The sequence below is a fragment of the Pseudonaja textilis genome, chromosome Z (assembly GCF_049901715.1).
Source record: "Pseudonaja textilis isolate UNSWEBS1 chromosome Z, rPseTex1.2, whole genome shotgun sequence".
Lineage (NCBI taxonomy): Eukaryota > Metazoa > Chordata > Lepidosauria > Squamata > Elapidae > Pseudonaja > Pseudonaja textilis.
This window is the reverse complement of record NC_142008.1, coordinates 108,615,953-108,641,248: the sequence shown is the minus strand read 5'-3', so window position 1 is coordinate 108,641,248 and position 25,296 is coordinate 108,615,953. Positions and strand designations below refer to the sequence as shown.

Genomic DNA, 25,296 nt, shown 5'->3' with positions numbered 1-25,296 from the left:
CCCCTTGAAAACTCTTCCTCTTAAAAGAAAAGAAAAAAACCACACATATAGGGGTTAATACATTGTCCTTAACCCCCTCTCCCTTCCCCATGAGGACCTTTTGGTTTGTGGGGAAAATCCTCATGGAATTGGTTGACCATTTCATCAGCATGAACATTCCAACTCTTTACCCAACTAGCATCTGAAAGGGGGTATTCTTTCCATAGGACCAAATATTGCAATCGGCCATGGTATAATCTAGAATTGAGAATTTTTTGAATCTCATAATGTGTTTCCCCATGTACTGTCAGCAGTTTAGGGGGAGTGAGTGGTAGTGGTCTTATCATTGATGTAGTAGTTGGTTTTAGTAAACTACAATGGAACACTGGATGAATTTTCTCCAATAGTCTAGGAAGACGTAATTGGACAGTGACCGGATTGATTATCTTTGAAATTGGGAACAGACCCAAGAATTTTGGACCCAGCTTCTTACTGGGCAGTTTCAACCTAAGATACTTGGTTGACAACTATACTTTGTCCCCTACTTTAAAAGGCGGTTGAAGGGATCTATGTTTATCTGCCTGTTTTTTATAACTTTTTGCAGCTTCATTCAAAACCTTTTTTGTATCTTCCCACCCTTTTTTTAATGAGTTCATCCATTCTGTCAGGGACATGGATGAGGGAGGTTGTCTAGGTAACTCTGGCATCGGGACAAAATCCATTCCAGTGTTGATTTGGAATGGAGTCAATCACGTGCTGCTATGTACTGCATTATTGTAAGCAACCTCTGCAAAAGGTAATAACTCAGCCCAAGTTTCTTGTTGATAATTTACATAGCATCTAATGCTAATAATGCTAATAGCTTCAATCATGGTGTTAGCCCTCTCTGCTGCTCCATTGCAAGTAGGATGGAAAGCTGAGGATAACCCTTGAGAGGAGCCAATGGATTTCAGAAATTCCCTCCAAAATTTTGTGGTAAATTGTACCCCTCTTTCTGATATTACTCTGTGGGGTACAACATGTAGTTTATAGATATGTTTCATGAACAGCTTTGCAAGTTCTTTTGCAAATGGAAGCCCTTTGCAAGCTATAAAATAGGCCTATTTAGAGAATAAGTCAATTATAGTCCAGACGACCTTATTCCCTTCACTCTTAGGTAATTCAACAATAAAGTCCATTGTGATTCCTTCCCAAGGTTGGGTTGGTTCAGCAACTTGTTGCAAGAGGCCAGGGGGCTTTCCAGTTCTGTGTTTCATTGGCACAAATTGAACAACTTTTTACATAGTCCTCAATATCAGGTTTTATTTCTGGCCACCAGAACTGTCTTCTTAGTAAATGTAGGGTTTTTAGGAATCCGAAGTGGCCTCCCAGCCGTGTATCATGGCTATGCTTTAGTACCAGTAGACTTAGGGTTGTGGGTACATAAAGCTTAGTCCCTTTCCAAGGTAGTCCATCATTCATTGTCAACTTGGTTTGATGGTCCAGGAACCAAGGATCAGTGAATAGAGCCATTTTCAATTCTGCAGTCAGCTTATCTTCCAGGCATTTGGGGTTGCAGTTAGCTTGGGTTCCAGTGGTTACTTGGCTGGCCAATTGAGCATCTGAAATTAAAGTTTGTACTATTTCCTCTCTGTGGCTGTCAAACTGAGGTTTTCTGGACAGAACATCCATCAGTACGTTTTTCCCTCCGGGGATGTATTTAATGTTGAAATTGAATTGTTTGAAATATTGGGCCCAGCGGACGTGTTTGGGCGATAATCTCTAGGGGTCTTTAGAGCCTCGAGGTTCTTATGATCAGTCCATACCTCAAAGGCCTCTGGTGCCCCTTCTAGAAAATGCCTTCAAGTCAATAAATCCCATTGTACGGCAAATGCTTCTTTCTCCCAGACAACCCATCTTTGCTCTGTGTCTGTCAGCTTTTTGGACACATAAGTGCAAGGCATCAGTTGGCCTTGAGAGTCTTTTTGCAGCAAAATGGCTGCCACCACTACATCTCTTGCATCTGTTTGGACAATAAAAGGCTTGGTCATGTCTGGGTGCTTGAGGATGGGCTCCGTTGCAATGGGACGTTTTAATGTCTCAAAAGCTTTCTGACAGTCCATAGTCCACGCCAGGGGTTGACTTGGCTTTGGTCTGGTTGGTGATGGGTCCATTTTTAATAGCTCTGTCAATGGGAGGGCAACTTTAGCAAAGGATGGAATGGATTTTCCATAGAAGTTGGCAAACCCCAAGAAACTTTGAAGTTGTTTCGGGTTCTGGGGGGTTTCCAATCCAGCACCACTTTCACCTTTCCAGGGTCCATTTCATTCCCATGGTTGGATATTCGGTAGCCTAGGTAGTCTAGTGACTCTTTGTGGAATTTGCCTTTTGAGAGTTTCACATATAATTTGGCAGCTAGAAGTTTTTCTAGAGCCTGTCAGACCAATTGAACATGTTCTTCCATGGTTTCACTGAAGATAAGGATGTCACTCAGGTACACGAGGACATCCTGGTAAAGGCGCGGGTGTAGCACCTCATTGATGAGCTGCATCAACACTGCAGGAGCCCCCTGAAGTCCAAAAGGCATGACTTTGAATTGGAAGCTACCCAGAGGGCAGTTAAAAGCAGTTTTCTGACTTCTGGTTTGAGCTTCTTCAGCGACAGACTGAAACCTTGTCTCTGTGAGGCTTCAATCCATGCTTGCTGCTGGAGAAGCCCGAGCCATCTGGTTTCAGGGCTAAGCCACCCTGTAGAGGTGGTGAAGATGGGGGAGACTGCCTGCAGGGTTGAAGAGACCCACAACTCTCCTCCCCAGCTGGCCATTACTCCCTTTCCTGAAGGCGGTTGCAGCGGTGGTCAGAAATGGCCACCACAAAGAACTCGACCAGAAAAGAATGTGCAGGAGGAAGATAAGAGGAGAAAGTTTTGGTTGACCGGGTCAAACAGCAAAAGCAACAAATAAGGTACCCTGGAATTGAAATTATTAAAAAACAATAACATTGTTCCCTAAGAAGATTTTAAGCTGCGAAGGAGAGAGAAAAGGGAAAGGATTTGGTGTTTTTTTTCCTCCTTTTCCTATACTGACAGCTAAGAGACTTAAGTAAGAAATTGGAAAAAAATCCACTTTGACATCAATAGGTATTTAATGCTGAAAATACAAAGTCAAAGGGATAATAAAGATTTCTAGATAATTAAAAGCTTTTGAAAACAGGAAAGGAGAGAGGAAGAATAAAAGGGCAGGATCTGGAAGGGAGGAGACTGCCTGGAATTAAAATAGAATTTACAGCAAAATCTCAACAAGACTTCCAAAAGATACATTCTAACTGAAATATCGCAACAAAAACCCCAGAAAGAGAAAGTCAAAAAAGAAATAAGAAGATATAACTCGGGACTATCTGGATTACTTGATGGTTTCTGGATTCTTGGTTATTGTTTTGAATGACTAAAAACAATTGGGTGGTTGTTTAAAACTGTTTAAAATGGCTCCACTTTTAGAAGAACTGAAAATGGAACTTAAAAAGTACAAAGAAGATGCATAAGAAGGGAGAGGTTCTTTTGGCTTCGTATTTCAGTTTTTAGAAATGGAGATTTGGAATCATACATTGCAATGTCCTACCTGTCAATGAATATTTCAGCTTCAACCATAACAACACAAGAGCACACAATAGATCCAAACTCAAGATTAACCGCACCAAACTTGATTGCAGGAAATATGACTTCAGCAACAGAGTGGTCAATGTCTGGAATACTCTACCTGACTCTGTAGTTTCTTCCCCAACCCCAAAAACTTTAACCTTAGACTGTCTACTATTGACTTCACCCCTTTCCTAAGAGGTCTGTACGGGGCATACATAAGCACACCAACGTGCCTACCGTCCCTGTCCAATTGTTTCTTTTATTTTTCTTATATGTACCCATTTCATGTATTCATAACTATGTATATACTTATACCTATTATCTTGTAAGCAATTGACAAATCAAATAAATAAATAATAAATAAATAAATTATGAGAAACAACAAGAAATGCCTGCAGAACAAGAAGATTGCAACAAAGAAGAAGCCATCTTTAATGAACAAGTAATCTTAGATGGGGGAAAAAAGGAAAGGGGGAGAGAGAATGGAAAGTTTAAGATTGGGAAAAACAACTCCAAAAAAAAAAATAGAGTGAAAAATAAGTATAAAATCAGAAAGCAACAGAAGAGGGAAATGCAGAAGAGAGAATTAGAAGTAGAGAGACAAGGGGTAAAAGGGGAGGGAGATGATGAGAGGGAAGAAAGAAAGGAAAAGAAATCATAAAGGACAGAAACAAAATATAGAGAAACAGGGCCTATTTAGAGATAATGGGTGAAAATTTAATGGAAAAAGGGATTCTTCAAAGGTACATAAGATAGTATGGTTATATTAGAAACAGAAATAATTTTAGAAAATATGAAACAATGTATGATTAAAATGTCTGATAAAATGGCTATCGTAATTCAGTGGAATGCTTGTCAATAAATAAATGTAATAAAAGGTATATTTAATGATTTATAAAACATATGTGAAGAGAAATAAGGGAAAAATTAATTATGGAGATTATATGTGTTTTTAAGGAAGTATGATATTTAATTGAAAAGGAGTGTTAAAGATGTTAAGATTTTAATGATTATTAATGATTGAACTGAACTGGGATGGAATGTGGGTTTATAATTACATATATTTACAATCTTTTTTTTAAAAAAGAATAGTGTGTATTATAAGAATGTACCAAGCAGAATTTGATTGGAAGTTATGTATTATGTATTATATTGAAGGTCATAACCTTAAGGTATATATTGAAGTTTAAATAAGAGTTGAATGAATGTAATTAAAAGATATAAAGGTGTCATACTCCAATTAGTAACTACAGGAGAAAATTTGTTCAATGAGAAAAGATAATATGAAATTGAAACAGAAGAGACAAAAGTCTAAATATAATGATTTGAATTGAGATGAGATAATCAAAATAAAATTGAGAAAATTAAAAGAGGGGAAAAACTATATAGAAAATGTAAAATAGTATAATATATGGAATAGAATACAAAAATGAGCATGAAATTGAGTCTTGTGTCTGTATAAAGAAGTTCAACCCGGGACCATGCTATTTTCAGAAAAGATGTTTTACTTGTATTTTGTATGTGTGAAAATCCAAACAAAAATTTATTTAAAAAATAGCAGTTTTCCACTCATCTCCCTCTTTGATGCAGACCTGGTAGTAAGCTTCCCTGAGATCTAGCTTGATGAATACTTTGCCCTTCGACAGGTGGTTCAATAAGTCCTTCATAAGAGGGAGAGGGTACATGTTTTTGATGCATACTACGTTCATGCCTCTAAAGTCAACACACAATGTCAATCTGCCATCTTCTCCTTGAACAATACGGGGGCAGCTTATCTTGATTTGGCAGGCTCAATAAAACCTCGTTCCAAATTACTGTCGATGTATTTCCTTAATTCAGCCATTTCAGCAGGCATCATGGAATACATTTTTGGTTTTTGTAATTTCGCCCGGGCTCTAATTCTATGGCACAATCAATGGTTTGATGGGGAGGTAAAACATTACACTCTTCTTCACTGAATACGTTAGCCAAATCTTTGTATTTTTATCTGGGGGAAGGTGGGATGCCATGGATGCTGGCTCAGGCTCTGGGTTCAAGCTGACTGGTGGCTTTGTAGTGGGTGGAAGAGGGGACAATGTGCCCAGTCCAATAAGGATTTTCTGAATTCATCATCCCATTTGATCGTTGGGGCGCATTTGTCTAACCAAGCAAGTCCCAGTATTATTGATTCTGACATCTTGGGGGCCACTATGAAGTGTATGAGCTCACAATGGGGCCCTAATTCCATCTTGATTAATGCAATTGAGTGGCTGGGTCCCCCCCCCCAATTAAGGTTCCATCCACTTGCTCAAATCTGATTGAGCATTTTAGCGGGCTAGTCTTTATGCACAATTGTTCAATGATGGGGAGTCTGATAAGATATCTGGAACACCCAGTATCAATGACAGCTTCTAACTCCCCAGCCTCCCCCGTGTTTGGTACCACTAACTTGACCTTGACTGTAAAAGGTATGATGAGATCACTCATCATTGGATTGTCTTCACAAGTTGGGTTTTGGGGGATGTGGTGTTGGTCTGGTGTTCCGTGCTCCCATCTGCGCAGAGGAGGCTTTCCCAGCTGTGTTTGGCAAACCCGTCCCTGCCCGGAGGTCTTCCTGTATTAAGCTTTCACTGTGGAGCTTGTGGCACAGGATCAGGGGCTAGACAGTCTGCTGCCCTATGACCAGCTTGGCCACATCGGTAACATTTCAGCACCCTGGTGGGTTGGGTATGAACAGGTTCGGCTGGTCCGGTTGGCAGTCTCCTCACCACAATTCTTTTAGTTGGGGCTGCCGGAAGGGGTTTCCTGTGTGGGTTGATGCTGCAATCTAAGCTGAGGGAGGCGCTATACCATGACTGTAAGATCTCTGGGATTCCCCTAATTTCACAGGCCTTCTTTACTTCTGGATCAATGGCTTTTTTTAAATAGTGTAAAGTCATTCTTTCAGACCAATCCATGAGGTGGCTTGCGACCCTTCTAAAGTCCCAAATGAATTCTGACAAGGGTCGCTTGCCTTGCCTCATTTCCATTAACTTCTCTTCATTCTCTGCTACCCTGTCTGGATTTTCAAATCTGAGTCTTAATAATTGAATAAATCCATTTACATTGTTTAATTCGGGGGCTTGTCTGTTGAATAGTTGGGCCACCCAGTCCGAAGCATCCCCTTCATTTATTCCATTTGTTATGGCCGTAACCAAATCGCGATCTGTGGCGTATTGATCTCCAAATTGTTCTATATGGGATCGGATTCAAGTGAGGAAGTAATTGAAATGTTTGTGGTGGCCATCGAACCCAGCCTCAAAAGATATTTTGTCTGGCCTGGGTTGTAGTTGCGGAGGTGGCACATGCCAGGCTCCTGCAGGTTATACTGGAATGGAAGGAACAGGCGGGTGGCATACATAGTCTGGGTAGGCCCCCTGAATCCTGGCTGGGTGGTGCCTCTCTGGAATAGGGGTCCCTGTGGCCTCGCTTCTTGTTGGGGCTGCAATTGTGGTTGCCAGGAGGAAGATGGGTGTGGCCTGGTTCCCTGGTTAGGTGGAGGGGCTGTTGCTGCTGTCTGCTGTCTGGGCAACTCTCCTTCAGACCAGGGCTGTGTTGGTGCTGGTTTCCATTGGCATTGAATCCACCCCTGGCCTGGATAAAATCCCCACCCTGGAGGGATACTCTCTGCAGGGGGCAAAATTCATTCTGGGAAATGAGGAGATTGCCTTTGAGGCTGCAACATACCTCTGTTAGTTGATGCTTCTTTCTGGCTTCCTCGTTCCTTATGATATTTCAGTAAGTGAATATGGGTGGTCTCAAGCCTCTACCCATCCAAACAGACTGTGAGACCAAATCTGTCATCTTTAAATTCTGGAACTGTTGATATAAATCTGCCCTTGATGGACATCCAGGAATAATCTGGGGGTTGTCTTCTTGAGAGAAATCTGACCCCAAATTGTCTCTCTTCCCTCTAATCTGACAGAATAGCCATATGCCTGGGGCTAGAGAAAGGGTCACCTCTGGGTTATAACAACTTCTTGAATTGAAACGCTTTGGTATAGCTCCCAAATCTCTTTCTCCTACTGCCATCCTGAAAGCATCCATCATCTCCTCCAAACAAGGGCTGGCAGGTTCAATTAATGCTCCCCACACACTCCCTCCTGCACACCTCCAATTTTGGCTGATTGCTGCTCTTTGTCCATTTCTGGGAAAAGAACTCAGGGGCATCAGCCAAGCCCATTCAAAAAATAAACGTTAGACTTGGAAATTCTTAATATGACACACAGAATAACCTTGAACTTTTCAACTCCTCTAACTCTCTAAAAAAATATGTGGCAGCTGAATTTCAAAACTGACATATTAGAATAAGGATGAAATTTATTGAATAGTGGATGGAATAACAGTATGTGATAAAATTGCAGATGTGACAGATAAAAACAATATGTGTAATGAATATAGAAATGAGATAAGAATCTTAGATAATATTGTAAAATATATGAGAATATTTTAAGAAAAATGAAATAAGATATGAACTGGAATTGGACAAAATAAGTGCAATGAATTTAATATTTGAGAATATTCAACGGAAAATAGAATAAGTAATAATGTGATATGAAATTGAATAGGAAAGGTGAATATTTAACTATGGTCATGTTTGTATTGAAACGTAAAAACCTGGAGCCACATTGTTCACCAAAAGAAAAAAATATAAAAACAAAAAAAAATATTTTAAAAAATGTAGTATATAATTTCTGGATTATTTATATGAGCTCTTTTGTTTTATCTTTGGCTATGCTGTTTGATCCATTCAATTTCTTTTGATGTTTCTCTTCTTGTCTTCACAGGCATTACAGAGGCCCAGCCACCTCCAGGTGAATACAATTTTCCATGGATTTCAGCTGGAGGAATTCAGGACCCAGACACTAACCTGCCTATCTTGCTCTCCCCACAGCTTGTGGCCGATTTATCCCCCCTTCCCGAATAGTAGGAGGTACAGAAGCTGAGGTGGGTTCATGGCCATGGCAAGCCAGCATACAGATTTTAGAATCACATCACTGTGGGGGAACCCTCATTGCCTCAAGCTGGGTTCTCACAGCAGCCCATTGCTTTGTCAGGTGAGATCAAAACATCACAATGTTGATTCTCAGATATCTGAAACTAATTTATAAAACTTCATTCCCTTTGTCAAGAGATCTGGCATCCTGCTGATAAGTTTCTACCATTCTTTCATGGAGAAACCATACATTCAAGCTATTAGTTATTGTTGGCCACTCATGGCTCATGTTCTCCCATTTCTAAGGAAGTGAGTTTTCAGTCACACCTTGTCCAGTAGATTCTATCATGTTTTTTGAGTTTTTTGGGGGATAAAGCCCAATATCCTCGCAAGATTTATTTTCCTGTTTCCCAACCACAGTTAAAATACCTCTTCAACTTTCTCTTAATTACCTAATTTCAACCTCTTCCTAGCAGAATTTTAAACAATATATCTGTTTTCATTCCCATATTCTTGTTATGTTTTCTTAGCAAATTTCTCTGTCTACAGTCTCTCAGATCCCTCTCTATTTGCCATTCTTTTGGGATCCTACAATCTCTCCAATCCTGGACCAGAGTCGGTACGAGTAAATGTGAAGCAAATTATCATGCACTTCAACTACACTTTGCTCATAAACGGCAATGATATTGCACTAATGGAACTTGAAAGCCCTGTGAATTTCACCCAGCATATCCAGCCTGCCTGTTTACCAGGATCTTCCATTGTCTTCCCTCCCAGACTGGGTTGTTGGGTTGCAGGCTGGGGGAACATTAAACCAAATGGTGAGACTATCAGACATATTTCTAAATTTTGTGTAATATATATCTATCTATATAACTTCCACATATCTATCTATTTTATCCCTCTCCTCCTCTCTCCCTCTACCCCTCTCTCCCTCTACCTACCTACCTACTTATCTATCATCTATCTATCATCTATCTATCATCTATCTATCTATCTATCTATCTATCTATCTATCTATCTATCTATCTATCTATCTATCTATCTATTGCAATCTAATTTATCTATTTAGCTATCATATATATCTACATGAAGTTCCATCTCTTTTGGTGTTTGTAGCTACTCATAGGTAAGTATGTTCCAAATTATTAGTAAAAATACTAATGACTTGACTTACAATCAACCCTGGGATCAGAAGTTTGGTTGTAACTTATTATGGTTGTAAGTCAAAGCACCACGTAACCAGCCTTGATTCTACAACCATTTTTATGATGGTTGTGAAGTGAGTCACTATAGACATTAAACAAATTATATTGCCATTGGTATGAACATATTTTATTAAAAAAAATTGTAGACCTTTTAAAAAAACCAATTACTTGTATCTTAAATACAGCCCAGAAACAAGGGACGAACAAAATCCTTAATGCACACACACACTCTCTCTCTCTCTCTCACACACACACAATTAGAACCTTATCCTGTCCCCAATTTCTACTAATTAGTTCTGTTGGAATAGAGCAACACTTTGAAATGGATTTGTGAAGGCTAACATAAAAGAATACTTTTAGTATTTAGTATTCTTTAGTATTCTTAAGTATACAATGAGTAAAAATAGAATTAAGTTATTAAAGGTTTTAATAACTGCCTGGACAAATGCAAGCGAAAAGAGACTTATGTACCTTTAATCATTGTTTAGAATTTGTTTTAGAATTTAATTAATTGTTTAAAGAAGAGCAGGTATAACATTTGATGAATAATTGTTTAAATTTGTTTAAATTTCAGCAGCAATAAATACATTGACAAGCTGTTTAGTTTGCTGAAATTCTTTCTTTTACATAGACGTTCTGCTTTCTCCTTTGATGGAATCTGAAGAAATAGATATCTTTTCTCTTTTTGTCAGTCCCACTTCCTGAACCTGAGCTTTTGCAGGAAGTGCTTCTTCCCCTTATTGACAGGGCTACCTGTGAGGCTCTTTATAGCGACTTTAAAGAGCCTGGGATGATGACCGTAATAAAAGATGATATGATATGTGCAGGCTACATGGAAGGAGAGAAGGATGCTTGCCAGGTAATTATCATTTGTGTGCATGTGCCTTTTAGTCATTGTTGACTTCTGTTGATTGCCTGGCAAAGTCCCTTTTCTTGGCAAGATTTTGTGGGAGTGGCTTGCCCTTGCCTTCTTCCTAGGGATGAGAGAGAATGACTTGACCAAGACTACCCAACTGGTTTTGTGCCTAGGGTTGGGCTAGAATTCACAGTCTCTCAGTTTGTAGACTATTAACCTTATCATTACAGAATCTAACATTCTTTTTTATTCATTCTAAGCATATTGCAGTTTTTCTCCCAACTATACGTATAGGTAAAGAGAAAGGTAAATGAGTCCCTGTAGATTTTACTCTGCTTGTCATTGCCAACTATTGGGGGACAGTGCTTATCTCTATTTCAAGACCATTGAGCCAGCACCGTCCAAAGACATTTCTTGGCCATGTAGCCATCATGATGTTATAGAGCACTGTTATCTTCCCATCAAAGTGCTACCTGTTTTTCTACTTGCATTTGAATGCTAGGTTGACAGGAGCTAGAGTGAGGCCAGGAACTCATGCCACTACTTGAGCTGCAGGTCTTGAGCTGCTAGCTTTTCAGCCAACAAGCCCATCATCTTAACCCTGAACTATATATATATAATTAAATATAGTTTCTTTTACATAGACGTTCTGCTTTCTCCTTTGATGGAATCTGAAGAAATAGATATCTTTTCTCTTTTTGTCAGTCCCACTTCCTGAACCTGAGCTTTTGCATATATATCAGGCAACAATAGTTTAATGTAGTTTAGGCTGCAAGGTGATGATTGGTCTGAAGATGGGGACAGAAAAATTGCTACCATAGGAATGGGGAATCTCTGCCCTTCTAGTACATATGGAGTCTCCTCAGTCAAGGAGCTTCATTAGATGTGTTTTTCCTTCCTGCCTAATTTATTGATAGGAATTTGGTCTAATCATGACTTCCAAAGTTAAGGAATGTTCATTACTAAATTACTAAATATAGGAGGAATTGCTACATTACTAAATTATTCATAAGTTCTAGATTTTTCCTGAATTTAGATATCGAATTTTCAAGGGGCTGGTTAAAGATATTAAATAAAATATTTGAACAGCATTAAACATTCTTCAATGTAGTAATAATATGTGTTGAACAACAAAATAAGCATTCTGTGTGCTCATGTAATTTGATATACCTTTTAATGTGAGCTATTTCCATTTATTGCAAAGACATCTGTTAATGAAGTTGTTATTCATTATTATTGTAAAGAGGTATTTTGTTTATATGCATCTATTTTCCTGAACAAGATTTACTCCCTTTTTGATATTTGTCTATGGAGATTCTCAGGCAATCAGGTCATGTTTGTCCCAAAGGTGCTTTTTCAAGAGGCAACTGAAATTTGGGTTTTTAATATTTGCTTTCATTACAAATATACTGATTGAACAAGGTCAGTTTACCATTGGGTGGAGAGAGGCAATTTCCCCATGCTGTGAGCCATGAGTGGAAATCAGTGAGATATTCCTTCTGAACCCTCTTATCATTTTCTTTTCTTGGAATACAGAGCATTTTGTCCCACCCAAACTGTCTTGCTCAAAGCCTTTTGGTAGTATGATATTATCATGTACTTATGGTTGAAGTAAGATTCACCTATCAGTCATATGTAAGAGCCTTTTCTGACAGTAGAAGATTCATGTTATATTATTGGAAAATAATGTTTTATTCCTTTATTTTACAGGGAGACTCGGGTGGACCATTGCTTTGTCCATGGAATGGAGATTGGGTTTTGGCTGGGGTAGTGAGCTGGGGAGATGTCTGTGCTGCCCCCAAACGCCCCGGTGTTTACATTCAGGTTAGCGCCCACACCAGTTGGATCTTGAGACATGCTCCAGAAGTAAAATCTAGTTTTATTAATGCCCTAAACCTAACTACCCCTAGCAATAAATGTTCCTTAGTTGCTTTTGCTAACATAGCTATGCTTCTTTCATTAATTATCAGTATTATATCTATTATTATATAGTAACAAAACTTGGTACAGTATCTCTCAACTTGTCTAGATTGCTTGTTGTACTTTGTTGAAACTGATCTTTGTCAAATCTGTATGACTCCTTGAAGTGGAAAAGAATGAAACTTTGATTTTGGGTTTTACCAATTAGATTGGTAGATTCTTATAGAAATGGCTAGTTTATATTATTATGAAAAAACAAAAAGTTGTGGTTTGATGTTAATGTCTTATTTTACTGCAACAGAGAGAGTTGGAAGTCAACACTTCTTTTTCCTAACCCTTCTTCACTTTTCTCCCCCCTTCTTCCTCACTGCTTTCCTATTTACTGTCATATTTTGTATCTTATTGTGATCACCTGGAGCAAAGCACAGAGGCAACACAATCAGCTGATTGTTCAAATTCCCCTTTATTGCTCCAACTTTCCCCCAAATGCTCCCATATTTACAGCAAATCCCAGAGCAAAATGCTCTCACACACACTTCCAGCTGCCTCTGGCTGCAGGTAGTCCAGCAAAACGCTGTTAGCACAATGGCTTCAAGGGAAGAAGTTCAAGGAGGTAAGAGAACAAGGCAATAAGTTTACAAAGCAAAAGAGAAAAGTAATGAGTCCATGAAGCAAAGGAATAAAACAATGAGTCCATGAAGCAAAGGAATAAGGCAGCAAGAAGGCAAGAAATCCAATGAACTCCAGACATTGGCAACAGCACACAAAACTCCATGAATTCAGTGCTTGTTCCTGACAGGCATCCCTCCCCAGAGTGTCTCCTTAAGTCTCAGTCTTCAAGTATGTCTTGTGAAGAGGGACAGGGCACTTTCCTCCTGAGTGATCAGGTTGGCCTGCATTATTCCCGCCTCCTCGCCACTCCCCATGCTCAAGGATCAGGAGGTGGCAATCCTTGCTCATAGCCTAAGCTCTGTCACTCCTCATCTCTACTGCCTGCCCTCTCTTCCTCCCTTTCTCAGTCATCCTGCCCCCATTCTTCTCTGCTGGCAAGCTGTCCAAAGCTCAAGCAACCTGGGACTGCCTGCTCGACCTCTGTCAGCCCAAGCTCCAGCTCATCCTCTTCTATGGACTTAGGGTCCCATGGGGCCATGACAACTATTTTATCTTATAACTCAAAAAAAATGTTAAATACAAATCTGTATGACAAAGCTCCCATTATATGGTATTCTCTTTTGGAATTATCCTTATCATTTGATCTAATTCTTGTTTCTTCCTGCTCCCTTTCCTCTTCTTCTTATTCATTTACATAACCTTAAAGAATCATAAGATGATAAGAAGTTCCAGGATCCCTTTTTAATATTTCTCCGTACTTATCATTTTTTCAGAGTTATAACAATGTAAATTTTTATCAATTTTTCAGGAATGGCAGGCATACTGGAGTCTCACAGAGGCCTTACTAAAATAACCTGAAATTTCACAGAAAGCTAAATCTATACTAACATTCTCCAACCTTTCTCAGTTGGTGGCCCGGCATGGGAGGGAGGGGGAGGAAGGGAATGGTTTTGTGTGGGGGCAGGTGCATGTGCACAATTTCATTGCATGTGCATAATTTCATTTGTGTGAGGGTGGGTGTGCATACATGCTGCCTGCATGAATGGAACTACAAGCGTGGTAATGGGCTGCAGCCTACAGATTGGGGATCTCAATCTATGCTGTTTGACTAGATGTACTATGTTATACTTTGCATTTGAAAATACACACAAAAAGACATTTTTATGAAATTCAGTGTGCAATGATTTACTTATATAGTAATTAAAAGCATATGAAACAGAGTTGTCTCCCTATTTTCTCAATAGTCCTTATAATACTGGGTTGTCATAGGAATTGAAGACAGTAAAGGCATTGAGTTTGGGTGAAGCAAATGTTGAAATATTATTCAATCCAAATTACTATATATTAGGGTCTCTTCTATGTAAGTACTAGATATATTTCGATGGATATTTATCATCATCGTAAATGGGGCCACAGTGGCTCATGTGGTAAGACACTGAGGTCACTGAGGTTGGCTCAATTCTCATGAATGAATAAACCATGTAGGGACAAAAAAAGGAGCCTCCCCAAATGCCTACCAGCATTCAGGGATCCCGTGCGTAAAGATAACACTGCCCCCCAAAATTCCTTTCATAGAGGCAGTCAGCCATCTTGGTGATCCCTGGCCAACATGTGCTATACACTAAATAAATATATAAATCATCATAAATATTGTAGTCATAACATTGTAGGAAAGTGACCTTTTTCCTGGAAGTTAATTTCAATTTAATTACCCCAATCAAGAAATCCTAACAGGTATAACCATTATAAACATAACTGAAAAAAGTTAACTTTCTTCTTTTCAGATTTATTTTGAATGTGCTTGATTTTAATGCTTGTTAAAAGAAAGGTACTTCTCTCTCAGGATGCATCCAAACCTTTATTTTTCTTCTAATCCATAATATTTCAGTAATTAAAAGTATAATTATATAGCCATTGGGTGCACAGCTGACACTGAGAAGACCCATGTTCTCATTGTGGAAGTTCACTAGGTAACTTTGAGCCAGTCATCCTCTCCCATCCCAACATAATGGCAGGGTGGCAGAGTTATTGTTGTCAGGAATAAAGAGGAAGAGAGAGCTCTCTATATATTGCCTTGATGGTGGGATTTTTAAAAAGTTAGTCAATTTACCAAATAAATCTACCAGCTCTTCAGTCAAGTTAGATATTTGCAGTCATACCTGCATTAAAAGCCCAGAGATGTGCATTCACCAAATCATATCAAGAAATATTTTGAATAATGCATTAAAGGATATATAATGTTGCATTCCATTTATAGCATACTCTTGAATTGTATATGTAGTGAATTTCCAACTTAATGAGTTTAATCACAGATAAATTTGCATTGAGGTCCTAATTTAAAAGTTTCACTTGACTGAAGTTACTATTTCTGGTGTCAGAGTTCAGGTATATGAGGAAGAGGCCCTGATGCCCAAGGTTTGTATTTCCTTAGGAATTTTGGGCTTTTAATTCATACAGAACTTGGAAGAATCCACAGACTTGAAGTGTATTTTAAGTTCTATGTCTGCTGCTCTTCAGAGCTACTGGTTTTACAGAGGTGGACAGAACCGGTAGAAACCCAACCCTGCTTTTGTAGCATTGTGACTAAAAATTATTAGCATATTCTGGCCTTGGTATTGCAGTAATGAAAATAAATGAAAACTCTCAAATCTTATCAAATATATCTTTGGGCTTCCACATCTATGACAGCTATTTCAATGCACAGTGGACATAGTATACAATGATGCTACTCGTATACACCATGGAGAGTTTTATCCCAAATTACATATGTAGCATCCAAAATAAAATGGCTACAGTGATTGGGGGATTGAACTTTCAAACCTCCTTTAATATTGCAACTATTTTGGATATCTACAAGATCCCACAGGTAGGATATCTATTTTCATTTTCGCATAAGTAGGATGTTTTCATTTTTTATTTAAAAAGAAAGAAGGCAGGAATATACCCATTACCATGCTAAGAAATAAAGTTCTATGTTCATTTGAAAATGCTGTCCATTAGAATAGTTCCTTTCTCCAAATTGGTTAGATATCAGTTGGTACTATAAACTTTTAAAAATGTGGACTGTTGAGGTAATTCCCCGTTAGGAGAATGAGCGCACACAGGGAGACATATTGAGAGAAGTGTTGAATAATACACACACGGCACACAGATACACTGTACAGTAAATGTAGGTTTTTTTTTAACTTTCAATAAAGGTTTAAGCAAAGTTCAGAATAAGCAGTCCAAAGTCATTCACAGGTAAGATCAGTCAATTTTCAGTCCAGGGATAATTCAATAACAAAGTCCAGTGTCATAAACAGTTCAGTATCAGATTTACATCAAATCCAAAATAGCAGTCAATTAGGAGGAACAGCAATACGCTCCAACAGAGGAAACAGAGATTCACTGAGTCTTCTTCTGAGACTAAGACTAAGACTAAACAACCCAGGTTTCTGACTCCATCTTATGGCCATTTGAGAAACCACACCCAATTACAGTTTAGCATTCTCTTAAAAATACAGTATTAAAATGTCTATCCTGGTTTATATATTTCCAACCTAAATAACTGTTAGGTGACTTATATTCCTAACATTCTCCCCTTTTGGATAGGACAATATATACAACCTTACATTCTAAGTCCATAATCTTCACAGCTAGCCTTATGCTTTATAGAGCCTTGGGCCTTTGTAAAATGATCTGCTGTGTTGTTTTCTGACATACAGTATTCTAGCTTAATCATTTTACTTTGCACACGTTGTCTCACATTTAAATATCTTAAATCTCTGTGTTTTGATCGAGTCTTAACAGCAATATTTGAACCCATCTGTATTGCTGATTGATTGTCTTCGTAAATAACAATAGAATCTGTTACATTAATTCCCATATCAATTAATAATTGCTTATACAAAACTAAATCTGTACATAGTAAAGATAAACATGAGAATTCAGCCTCCATTGTTGACAAACTTAGATATTTTTGTATAATACATCTCCATCCAATCAATGCCTTTCCGATGTAGATTTTCGTGTATTTATGTCTGTAGCAAAACTTGCATCAGCATATGCAGTTAAACTCAGTTCGTCTTTTTGCTCCAAATACAATGAATAATGCATTGTTTGTTTCAGATATCTTAACACATGTTTAGCAGCTTGCCAGTGCCTTTCAGTCGCTCAACATTAAATCTCGCTAATTGATTAACACTGTATGCGATATCTGACCTTGACCAATTACTGAGATAAGATAAACTACCAATCAAGGACTGATAAATGTTCTTATCAAAAATAGGACTTTGAACATCACTATGGCTAAAGTCCTGGCTCATAGGTGTTTTAGCCAGTTTACAAAGTTCCATTTTAAAACTTTTAGTAATTGGTTAATTTTTTCTGCCTGTGAGATCTAGTATCCTCCCCTAGTTCTATCTATCTTTAAACCAAGATATTGTTTGATTTCTCCTAACTGTTTTATCTTAAATTTCTTCTCTAACAGTGAGATTATTTTAGTAGCTTCTTGTTCAGTTTTGTTGATTAATGCTATGTAATCAGTAAATAATAGCAACAATGAAATTACACCATTATTTTATTTTTTAAACAAACATGGATCAGCCATGCCTATACACTGGTTCCACTCATATCCTGATTGCTTCAAACCATAAAGACTCTTTTTCAATTTCCAGCAATTGTTATTATCAGTATTATCATTTTTGAGACCTAAAGGTTTCTTTAACTATATACTGTGTTGCAACAGTGCATGCAGATATGCCGTCTCTACATCCAAATGATTTACAATGTATTTTTCCTTAGCTGCCCACACTAATGCTGCCCTTAATGTAGTAGCCTTCAGACCAGGTGCAAACACCTCATTGTAGTCATTTGCTGTCTGATTGAACCCTTGTGCTACTAACCTGGCTTTATGGGTAACAGTCCCATCTACACCTGTATTTAGCTTATAAATCCATTTACATACTATGGCATGTTTACCTGGTGGTAACTTAACATTTTCATATACCTCCAGGTTTTTTTTAATGATTCTAGTTCCTTATCCATCGATTTCTGCCAAGCAGCCTGATCCTTAGCAGGATAGAGTTTTAATTCACTATAGTTACTAGGAACTGTATTAACTTGGCATACAACACTAGCCTGTTATCTATCAGGTGGTCGTGTTACTCGGGTTGAACATCTTGGTATTACAGGGCTAACTGGTGGACTCACCTGTGCCACCTGCTCCTGTTCTTCTACCTCCTCCTGTGCCTGTTCTCCTACTTCCTCCTGTGCTTCCTCTTCCTCTTTTTTTTAATTTTTTTTATATAATTTTTTTTTATTTTTTAATAACAAACATAAGCATACATAACAAAATAAACATAAACATAACACAAAAAACATAAAAATATCCTTCTTCATAAATTTACATACAGTGCATCGATTGGTTTACCACTTTTTTTTGTGCATCCATTTCCTAGTCACTAGTATAATTATATTACATAATAGCTCATATTATCAATCAATAATTGTATAACTTAATATCATCACTAAAAAAAATCATTTATAATTTTGTTAATTCATATTTTAACGAGATAGCTATAGTTTGCTTAATTTATTTTGCAATAAATCATAAGATCATACCAAATCTACCTTGATAATGTTTTATAAAGATAATATCAAGAAAAAAATTTTTTATGCTAAATCTGAATATTCTATCATTATGTTTTATTATCTAACCATTGATAAAAAGATCCCAAACTTCATAAAATTGTTTATCTTCTTGTTCTCTGATTTCAAATGTCAATTTACTCATTTCAGCACAATCCAATATTTTCTTAATAATTTCTTCTTCTGATGGAGTTTTCTCACTCTTCCAGTTCTTAGCAAATACAATCCTAGCCGCTGTTAATATATTTACAATCAAATACTTCAAATTTTTATTATATATATCAGGTAAGATTCCCAATAAAAAATCTCTGGTTTCAAGTCTATATGTGTCTTTGTCATTTTTTCCAACCATATGCGAATTTTAGTCCAATATTTTCTAGCGTCCTCACAAGTCCACTACATATGGTAGTATGAGCCAGGTATCTGATGACATTTCCAACATTTTTCAGATTTGTTCTTAAACATTCTTGCAATTCTTGTCGGGGAAAAATGCCACCTGTAAAACATCTTATACAAGTTTTCTTTATAAGCTGTTGACATTGTCATTTTATAATTTTGAGACCACAATTTTTCCCATTTCTCCAAATCAATCCCATATCCAAAATTCTTCCCCAAACAATCATCATTTCTTTAACTTGTTCCTCCTCTAATAAAATTTCCAACAAATAACTGTATAATTTTTTAATCACTTTTTCATCAGTACCTGTCAAGATCCTGTCTAAATCAGTCAATTTATCATAAAATCCCTCCGCTTTAGAATCTATAAGATACCTTGAATGTATTTGCGCATATGCCTTGTTCTTCTAGTTTTTGCATTGTTTTAAGTTCACTCTTTTCATCCAATATTTCCCCATATCAAACTGTTTGTTCCTTCTCATATATTATAGGATAAGAAAAGGCTTCAATAGTTGATAACCAGACTGGGATTTTCAAATAACATTTTCTCTTAATTTTCTCCCAATTCAACCATAAAGACTCCCTTATATAATGCCTTCTAAAATAGCCCTGCAATTTAGTTCCCTTATACCACAGAAAAGAATGCCATCCCAGTAATAAAAGAGAGTAAGACCCAATAATATTAAAAAGCAATGATCAAAAAAAAGAAAAGGAAAAAGAAAGAATTCTTCAGGTTCTTCACACCTTAGTCCAATTGTAGGGTCTCAAAAAAATAAAAAAAATAACCATAAAAATAAATAAAAAATGAAAATAGAAAATAGAAAAGGCAAAAATCCCGATAAGCAAAAAGAAAAAGGAAAACTATTCTGAGGCTTTCCCTTAAAAAAAAAGTAAGTTTAAAAATTAAAAATAAAGTCAAACAAAAGAAAAAGAAAATAGATATACAAATATTACAAAATACTGTGGGGTTGAGGAGGAGGGATGAAACAGCTAAAGAAAGATAAGAAAGAAGGCACACTGCATCTTATTTAGTTATCCAAGGCTCTTATTATGGCTTCTCCACAAATTCCAAAGCCAAACTTCAAGTACTCAATAATAGAAGTTCCAAAGAACACCTGTTAAAACATTCTCCGGTGTTCTTCCCTCTATCTAATTAAGTTCCAGTGTCCTTGAGAAAGGATTCCTTCACAGCTCTTTCCACTTTCAATAAAGTATCTTCAAACCTCTAGTTGGCAGTGTTACAAAGTTTCTTTAATCCACTCCCCCTTCTTTCCCCAAAAAACCTAGTAAAAAGAGGGAAATATACATGTATATATATGTATTTAAAAAAAAAGAATTACTAAAGGGAGCCTCTATTCTAAAAAAAAAACTATTAACAGTCAAAAGGGGGAAAAAAGAAAGAAAAATTAGGTGAATATAAAAGGAAAAACCAGTCTAGTTACAGTTACTAGATCACAATGGAAGTTCAATGAAAGCAAAAGTAAAAGTAAAAAGCCAAGCCTCAATTTGACATTCTCTTTAAGAAATCGCCGCTAAATCAGTTCCATCAGTTTACAGGATTCTTCTCACTTTAGAGTGTCCTTGAGTCCCTGAGAAAGAAAAAAGATTCTCACCAGCCGATGCACGTTCTCTTTCAGCCTCTTCCTTCCGGAGCTGTCACAGCTTCAGCAGCTAAAAGGGCTGCCTCTCCGCCGATGGTAAAAGGGCTTCTTCTGGATCAGCCAGGGACTTTGCGATGTCCCTGGGATCAGCAGAATGCGCCCCTTACTATCACCGTCTCTACGGGACGGTTTAGGTCCATTAGGACCGACCAGGGGCGAAGATATCAGCTGCAATCTCAGAGCCCCAAGATTGCAGCTGTATCGCAGCAACGTGGCTCCGCCTTCTCCGCTTCCTCTTCCTCTTTAATGGCTATTTGTGGTTTACTTATTTTATCTTTAGGGACTATTTGGGTGTCAATAATAATATCATTGCTGGATTCCTGTTCCAGTTTATCCCACCCAATGTGCTCAAGAAATTTTGCATTAGCACTACAATAAACATAAGCTGTGCTTTGATCCCAGAATCTAAACAATCTATGGTTGGTCTCCTAACCCACAAAAAATAACTTCTTAGCTCTATGTAGCCCTTTCAGTCTTACTTGTGAGGGAATATGCACCCATGCTGGAGCTCCAAATGTGTATGGGTAACTTAAATTTGGTTTTCTGCCATGCCAATGAGTGAATGGCAATTCTCCAGTTGTTGTATTAACTACATTGTTTAACACATGATTACTACACATTATGGCTTCACCCCATAGTGTTTCAGGTAAACCTGAGTCAGATAACATAGTGCAAGCCATGGCTTGTAACGTTTGCCCTCTTCGTTCTACAAAAGAGTTATGTTGTGATCTGTAAGGTGCATAACGTTTATGCTTAACACCAGCCAATTTTTACATATTTTGGAATCTCTTGTTAACAAACCCAGTCCCATTATCAGCAACTAAAGTAATTACTTTACTTTTCATTTTTCTCTCAGCAAACCTTAGCCAGTTAAAGAAATTTTAGAATGTTTCTGTTTTGTTTTTCATAAGATAGCAGAAACCATATCATGAGCAAAGATCCATAATACTCAAAATATAACAGGCACCTCCTAAACTAGGTTTTTTAGGACCAATTATGTCAGCAAACACAACCTCTAAAGGTTCTTTAGTCTTAAACCCATTAAGTCTGTTTGTAGGAGTAACCTTGCTTTTCTCCTGGCTACAAGCATTACAGTTTAAATACTTGATACAGGGTTTCAATTTTACTCCCTCTGACAATTCACCAGTTTGTTTGAGCATTTTGAAATTAATGTGCCCTAGACATCAATGCAGTAAATGTATACATTCATCGTGTGGCTTAACATTGTTATAAACTGAGTTTGCCATCTTCAACTGGTCATCATGTATAACATATAAATCATTCTCTAAATTAGCAGTAACAATTTTACCCTCTTTCTCTATTATTCAGTTATTTCTACATAACCAAGATTAATTAAAACCCTTACTTATAGTAAATTAAATTTCAGTTGAGGTACATATAACATAGTTAAATGTTCTTTTATACAAAAACAATATGCAGTACCTTCACCCGATGCTTTAATCTTCCATCCATTTGCCAATGATACATGTTATTTACTCATAGACATCTTTACAAACCTCTCTCTATCTTTAGTTATGCATTGTGATGCTCCACTATTAATAACCCACAAATCATGGTTTTCAGATGAATTGCTAGATATAGCTAAACTAACATTCTTCTTAGCCTTCTGGTGTTTACTAGTATTCTGTCCTTTTCCCTTCTTACAGAATCTAGCTATATGTCCCCTAGCCCCACAAGAAAAACATTTCCTAACAGTATAGGCAGTTGAAGACAAATTCTTTTCTTGTGGTTGTTCCTTCCTCAGTTGGTCCCTATCCAGCCATCTTCTTGCTTCTTCTAACAACCTTCCGGTTATATCAGTCAGTGTCAATTCATCTCTGGGCAGGACTTCTAGTGAAGATACATAATCATCATAACTTTCATCCAATGAGGAAAGAATGATGTAAACTTGATGCAGCTCTGAAAATATCAGTTCCTTTTCATGTAGCTCTTGAAAAGTTCTTTTCATGAAGTTCAAATGAGCTAACGTATCTCCACCTTTCAGAAGATGTGCTCTAAACAGTTTACATGTAAGATGTATGTGTGCACCTACACTGTCACAAACATAAATCCTCTTCAAATTCTCCCAGCACTTAGCAGCAGACTCTTCTCCACGAATATGGACTAGCTGCTGGTCACTCAGTGTTAGTCCAATTATACAAAGAGCTCGTTCATCCATCTGTTTAAAGTCAGCAAGCTTCTTGGCATCATCCTCATTTTCTGGATCCCAAGCATTTATATCCAGTGGATTTTGAACTACATTCCATAAACCTTCTCTACATAGAAGTAGACTGCATTTCATAGACCAGGAAACATAGTTTGTTCCATCCAACCGGGTTATCAGTGATAGACTTGTTGAAGTGACTTGTGCCATCTTGATCAGGATAGTAACCCACAATTAAATAGTAAACAGCTGTCTGTATACAGTACTGTGTATTCACACTAACTCTTAGTTATCTGAGCCTGGTATGGCCTGGGCCCATAACCAGTGTTGAGGTAATTCCCCGTTAGGAGAATGAGTTCATACAGGGAGATGTATTGAGAGAAGTGTTGAATAATACACACACAGCACACAGATACACTGTACAGTAAATGTAGGTTTTTTTACTTTCAATAAAGTTTTAAGCAAAGTTCAACACATAAGCAGTCCAAAGTCATTCACAGGTAAGATCAGTCAATTTTCAGTCCAGGGATAATCCAATAACAAAGTCCAGTGTCAAAAACAGTTCAGTATCAGACTTACATCAAATCAAAAATAGCAGTCAATTAGGAGGAATGGCAATACTCTCCAACAGAAGGAAACAGAGACTCACTGAGACTTCTTCTAAGACTAAGACTAAACAACCCAGGTTTCTGACTCCATCTTATGGCCATTTGAGAAACCACACCCAATTACCGTTTAGCATTCCCTAAAAAATACAGTATTAAAATGTCTATTCTGGTTTATATATTTCCAACCCAAATAACTGTTAGGTGACTTACATTCCTAACATGGACCCTGTGCTTAAACAACCTAATGAGCACCAGACTAGCAGTTTGTAATATTTTGGTTCAAAGTCAGAAATAAATCATTGGAAGAATACAAATATAAGAGAAAAGGTGATGATCGTGTTTGTTATAACTTTCATCTTTCTGAAACAGTATAAAAATAAATAATCACCAATTTAAATATGGGAGCAGTTTAAGAAGGCTTTAAAAATAACCCCTTTTAATGGGTTTTCTATATTATCTAGTGTTGTGATGTAAATTTTACTTCTGTTGTATATCACTTTTATAGCATAGTACAATTATACTTCAATCTGATTTTAGCTCCAAATAGGACTCTATTTAAACTCAGTTACAGAAGAATGATTGTACAGAGGACCACAGGAAGAAAGCTGAAGTGCTGGTGGCCAATTAAGGAAGATTACTGACAGAATTATAAAAATGTTCAGACTTGACAACTGTACAGAAAAGCTGTCAGAGTATATTCATGAATTGGAATAGAGCATGGTAACAAGGTCAGCCAATGAATAGGCATAGCAACTAAGTCAGCCAATGAGAACTGTTTGGAAACTGAAACTAGAAGCGGCCTAAGCGTGCCTCTATATTAAGCACTGCAGCTCTGAAGGTATGTTAAGCTCTGAGTCTGTCTATTGAAAATGGAATTAACTTGCTTGCTTGTCTGCTGAAGTTGAGTTGTTTATAACAGGTCTGCTTCTGTTTGAGTTTGCTCCATGTTGGAGAAATCTACAATTGGTATTGTAAAATTTACTTAATATGATTATAAAGACATTAAATGAAACATCAGCCATCTGTATTTATTTTTCTGGTGCTGAATTTATACTGCAAAAATCTCAACAAAAACACACAATTCTGACAACTGTATATAGATATCCAGAGCCCTGCAGACATTCCACAGAGGTTCAGGAAAAAGGGCATAAAGGTTTAGTATGTTAGAGCAGCAGTCTGAGCAGCAGAAGAGAGGGTGCTATCTGAACCCCCAACCTTTCACCCAAATGAGATGCAAATGACAGGTTGAAGTCCTAGAATGCCACTCCTGAGAGTAGTGTGTTTCTCAGTGACTTTGGCCAGAGTTGACTAAGAGGGGAGGAATATAACAGTATGAATATAAGAAAAACTAGGCAAGATTTAGCAAAGGTGGAATCCGATATATGATATAAAATATTAAACAGGAAATAGAGCTATAAGCAAAATTAGGCTTAACTATTAAGTACAATAGAAGATAAACAAGGCAAATCCTAAAGAATACCAAGACTGGATAAAAGAATTTGGAGCCTCCTATTTTTGTCAACAACCTTCTCGTGATAAGACTTTTCTAATGATGTCTCATCTCCTGCTTGCAACAATTGCCATTCTGAAACCAAAACTACAGTGGTATTACTAAAATTAGTATTGCAGACTTTTTTATTTGCAGTATATCCCAACAAATCTGAACTAAAAATTACATGTGGAATTTACGTGTTA

At 37.4% G+C, this 25,296-nt stretch overlaps 1 protein-coding gene across 1 annotated transcript; it reads left to right on the top strand.

Moving 5' to 3' along the window:
• Positions 1–849: 849 nt before the first annotated feature.
• On the top strand, positions 850–12,604 carry LOC113451432 (serine protease 27-like). The gene is made up of 7 exons (XM_087916104.1): positions 850–882; positions 2,084–2,126; positions 8,400–8,426; positions 8,507–8,669; positions 9,098–9,369; positions 10,449–10,615; positions 12,323–12,604. Exons 1-7 carry the CDS (start codon positions 850–852, stop codon positions 12,602–12,604), a joined length of 987 nt encoding a protein of 328 aa, XP_087772230.1.
• The last annotated feature ends 12,692 nt before the right edge of the window (positions 12,605–25,296 follow it).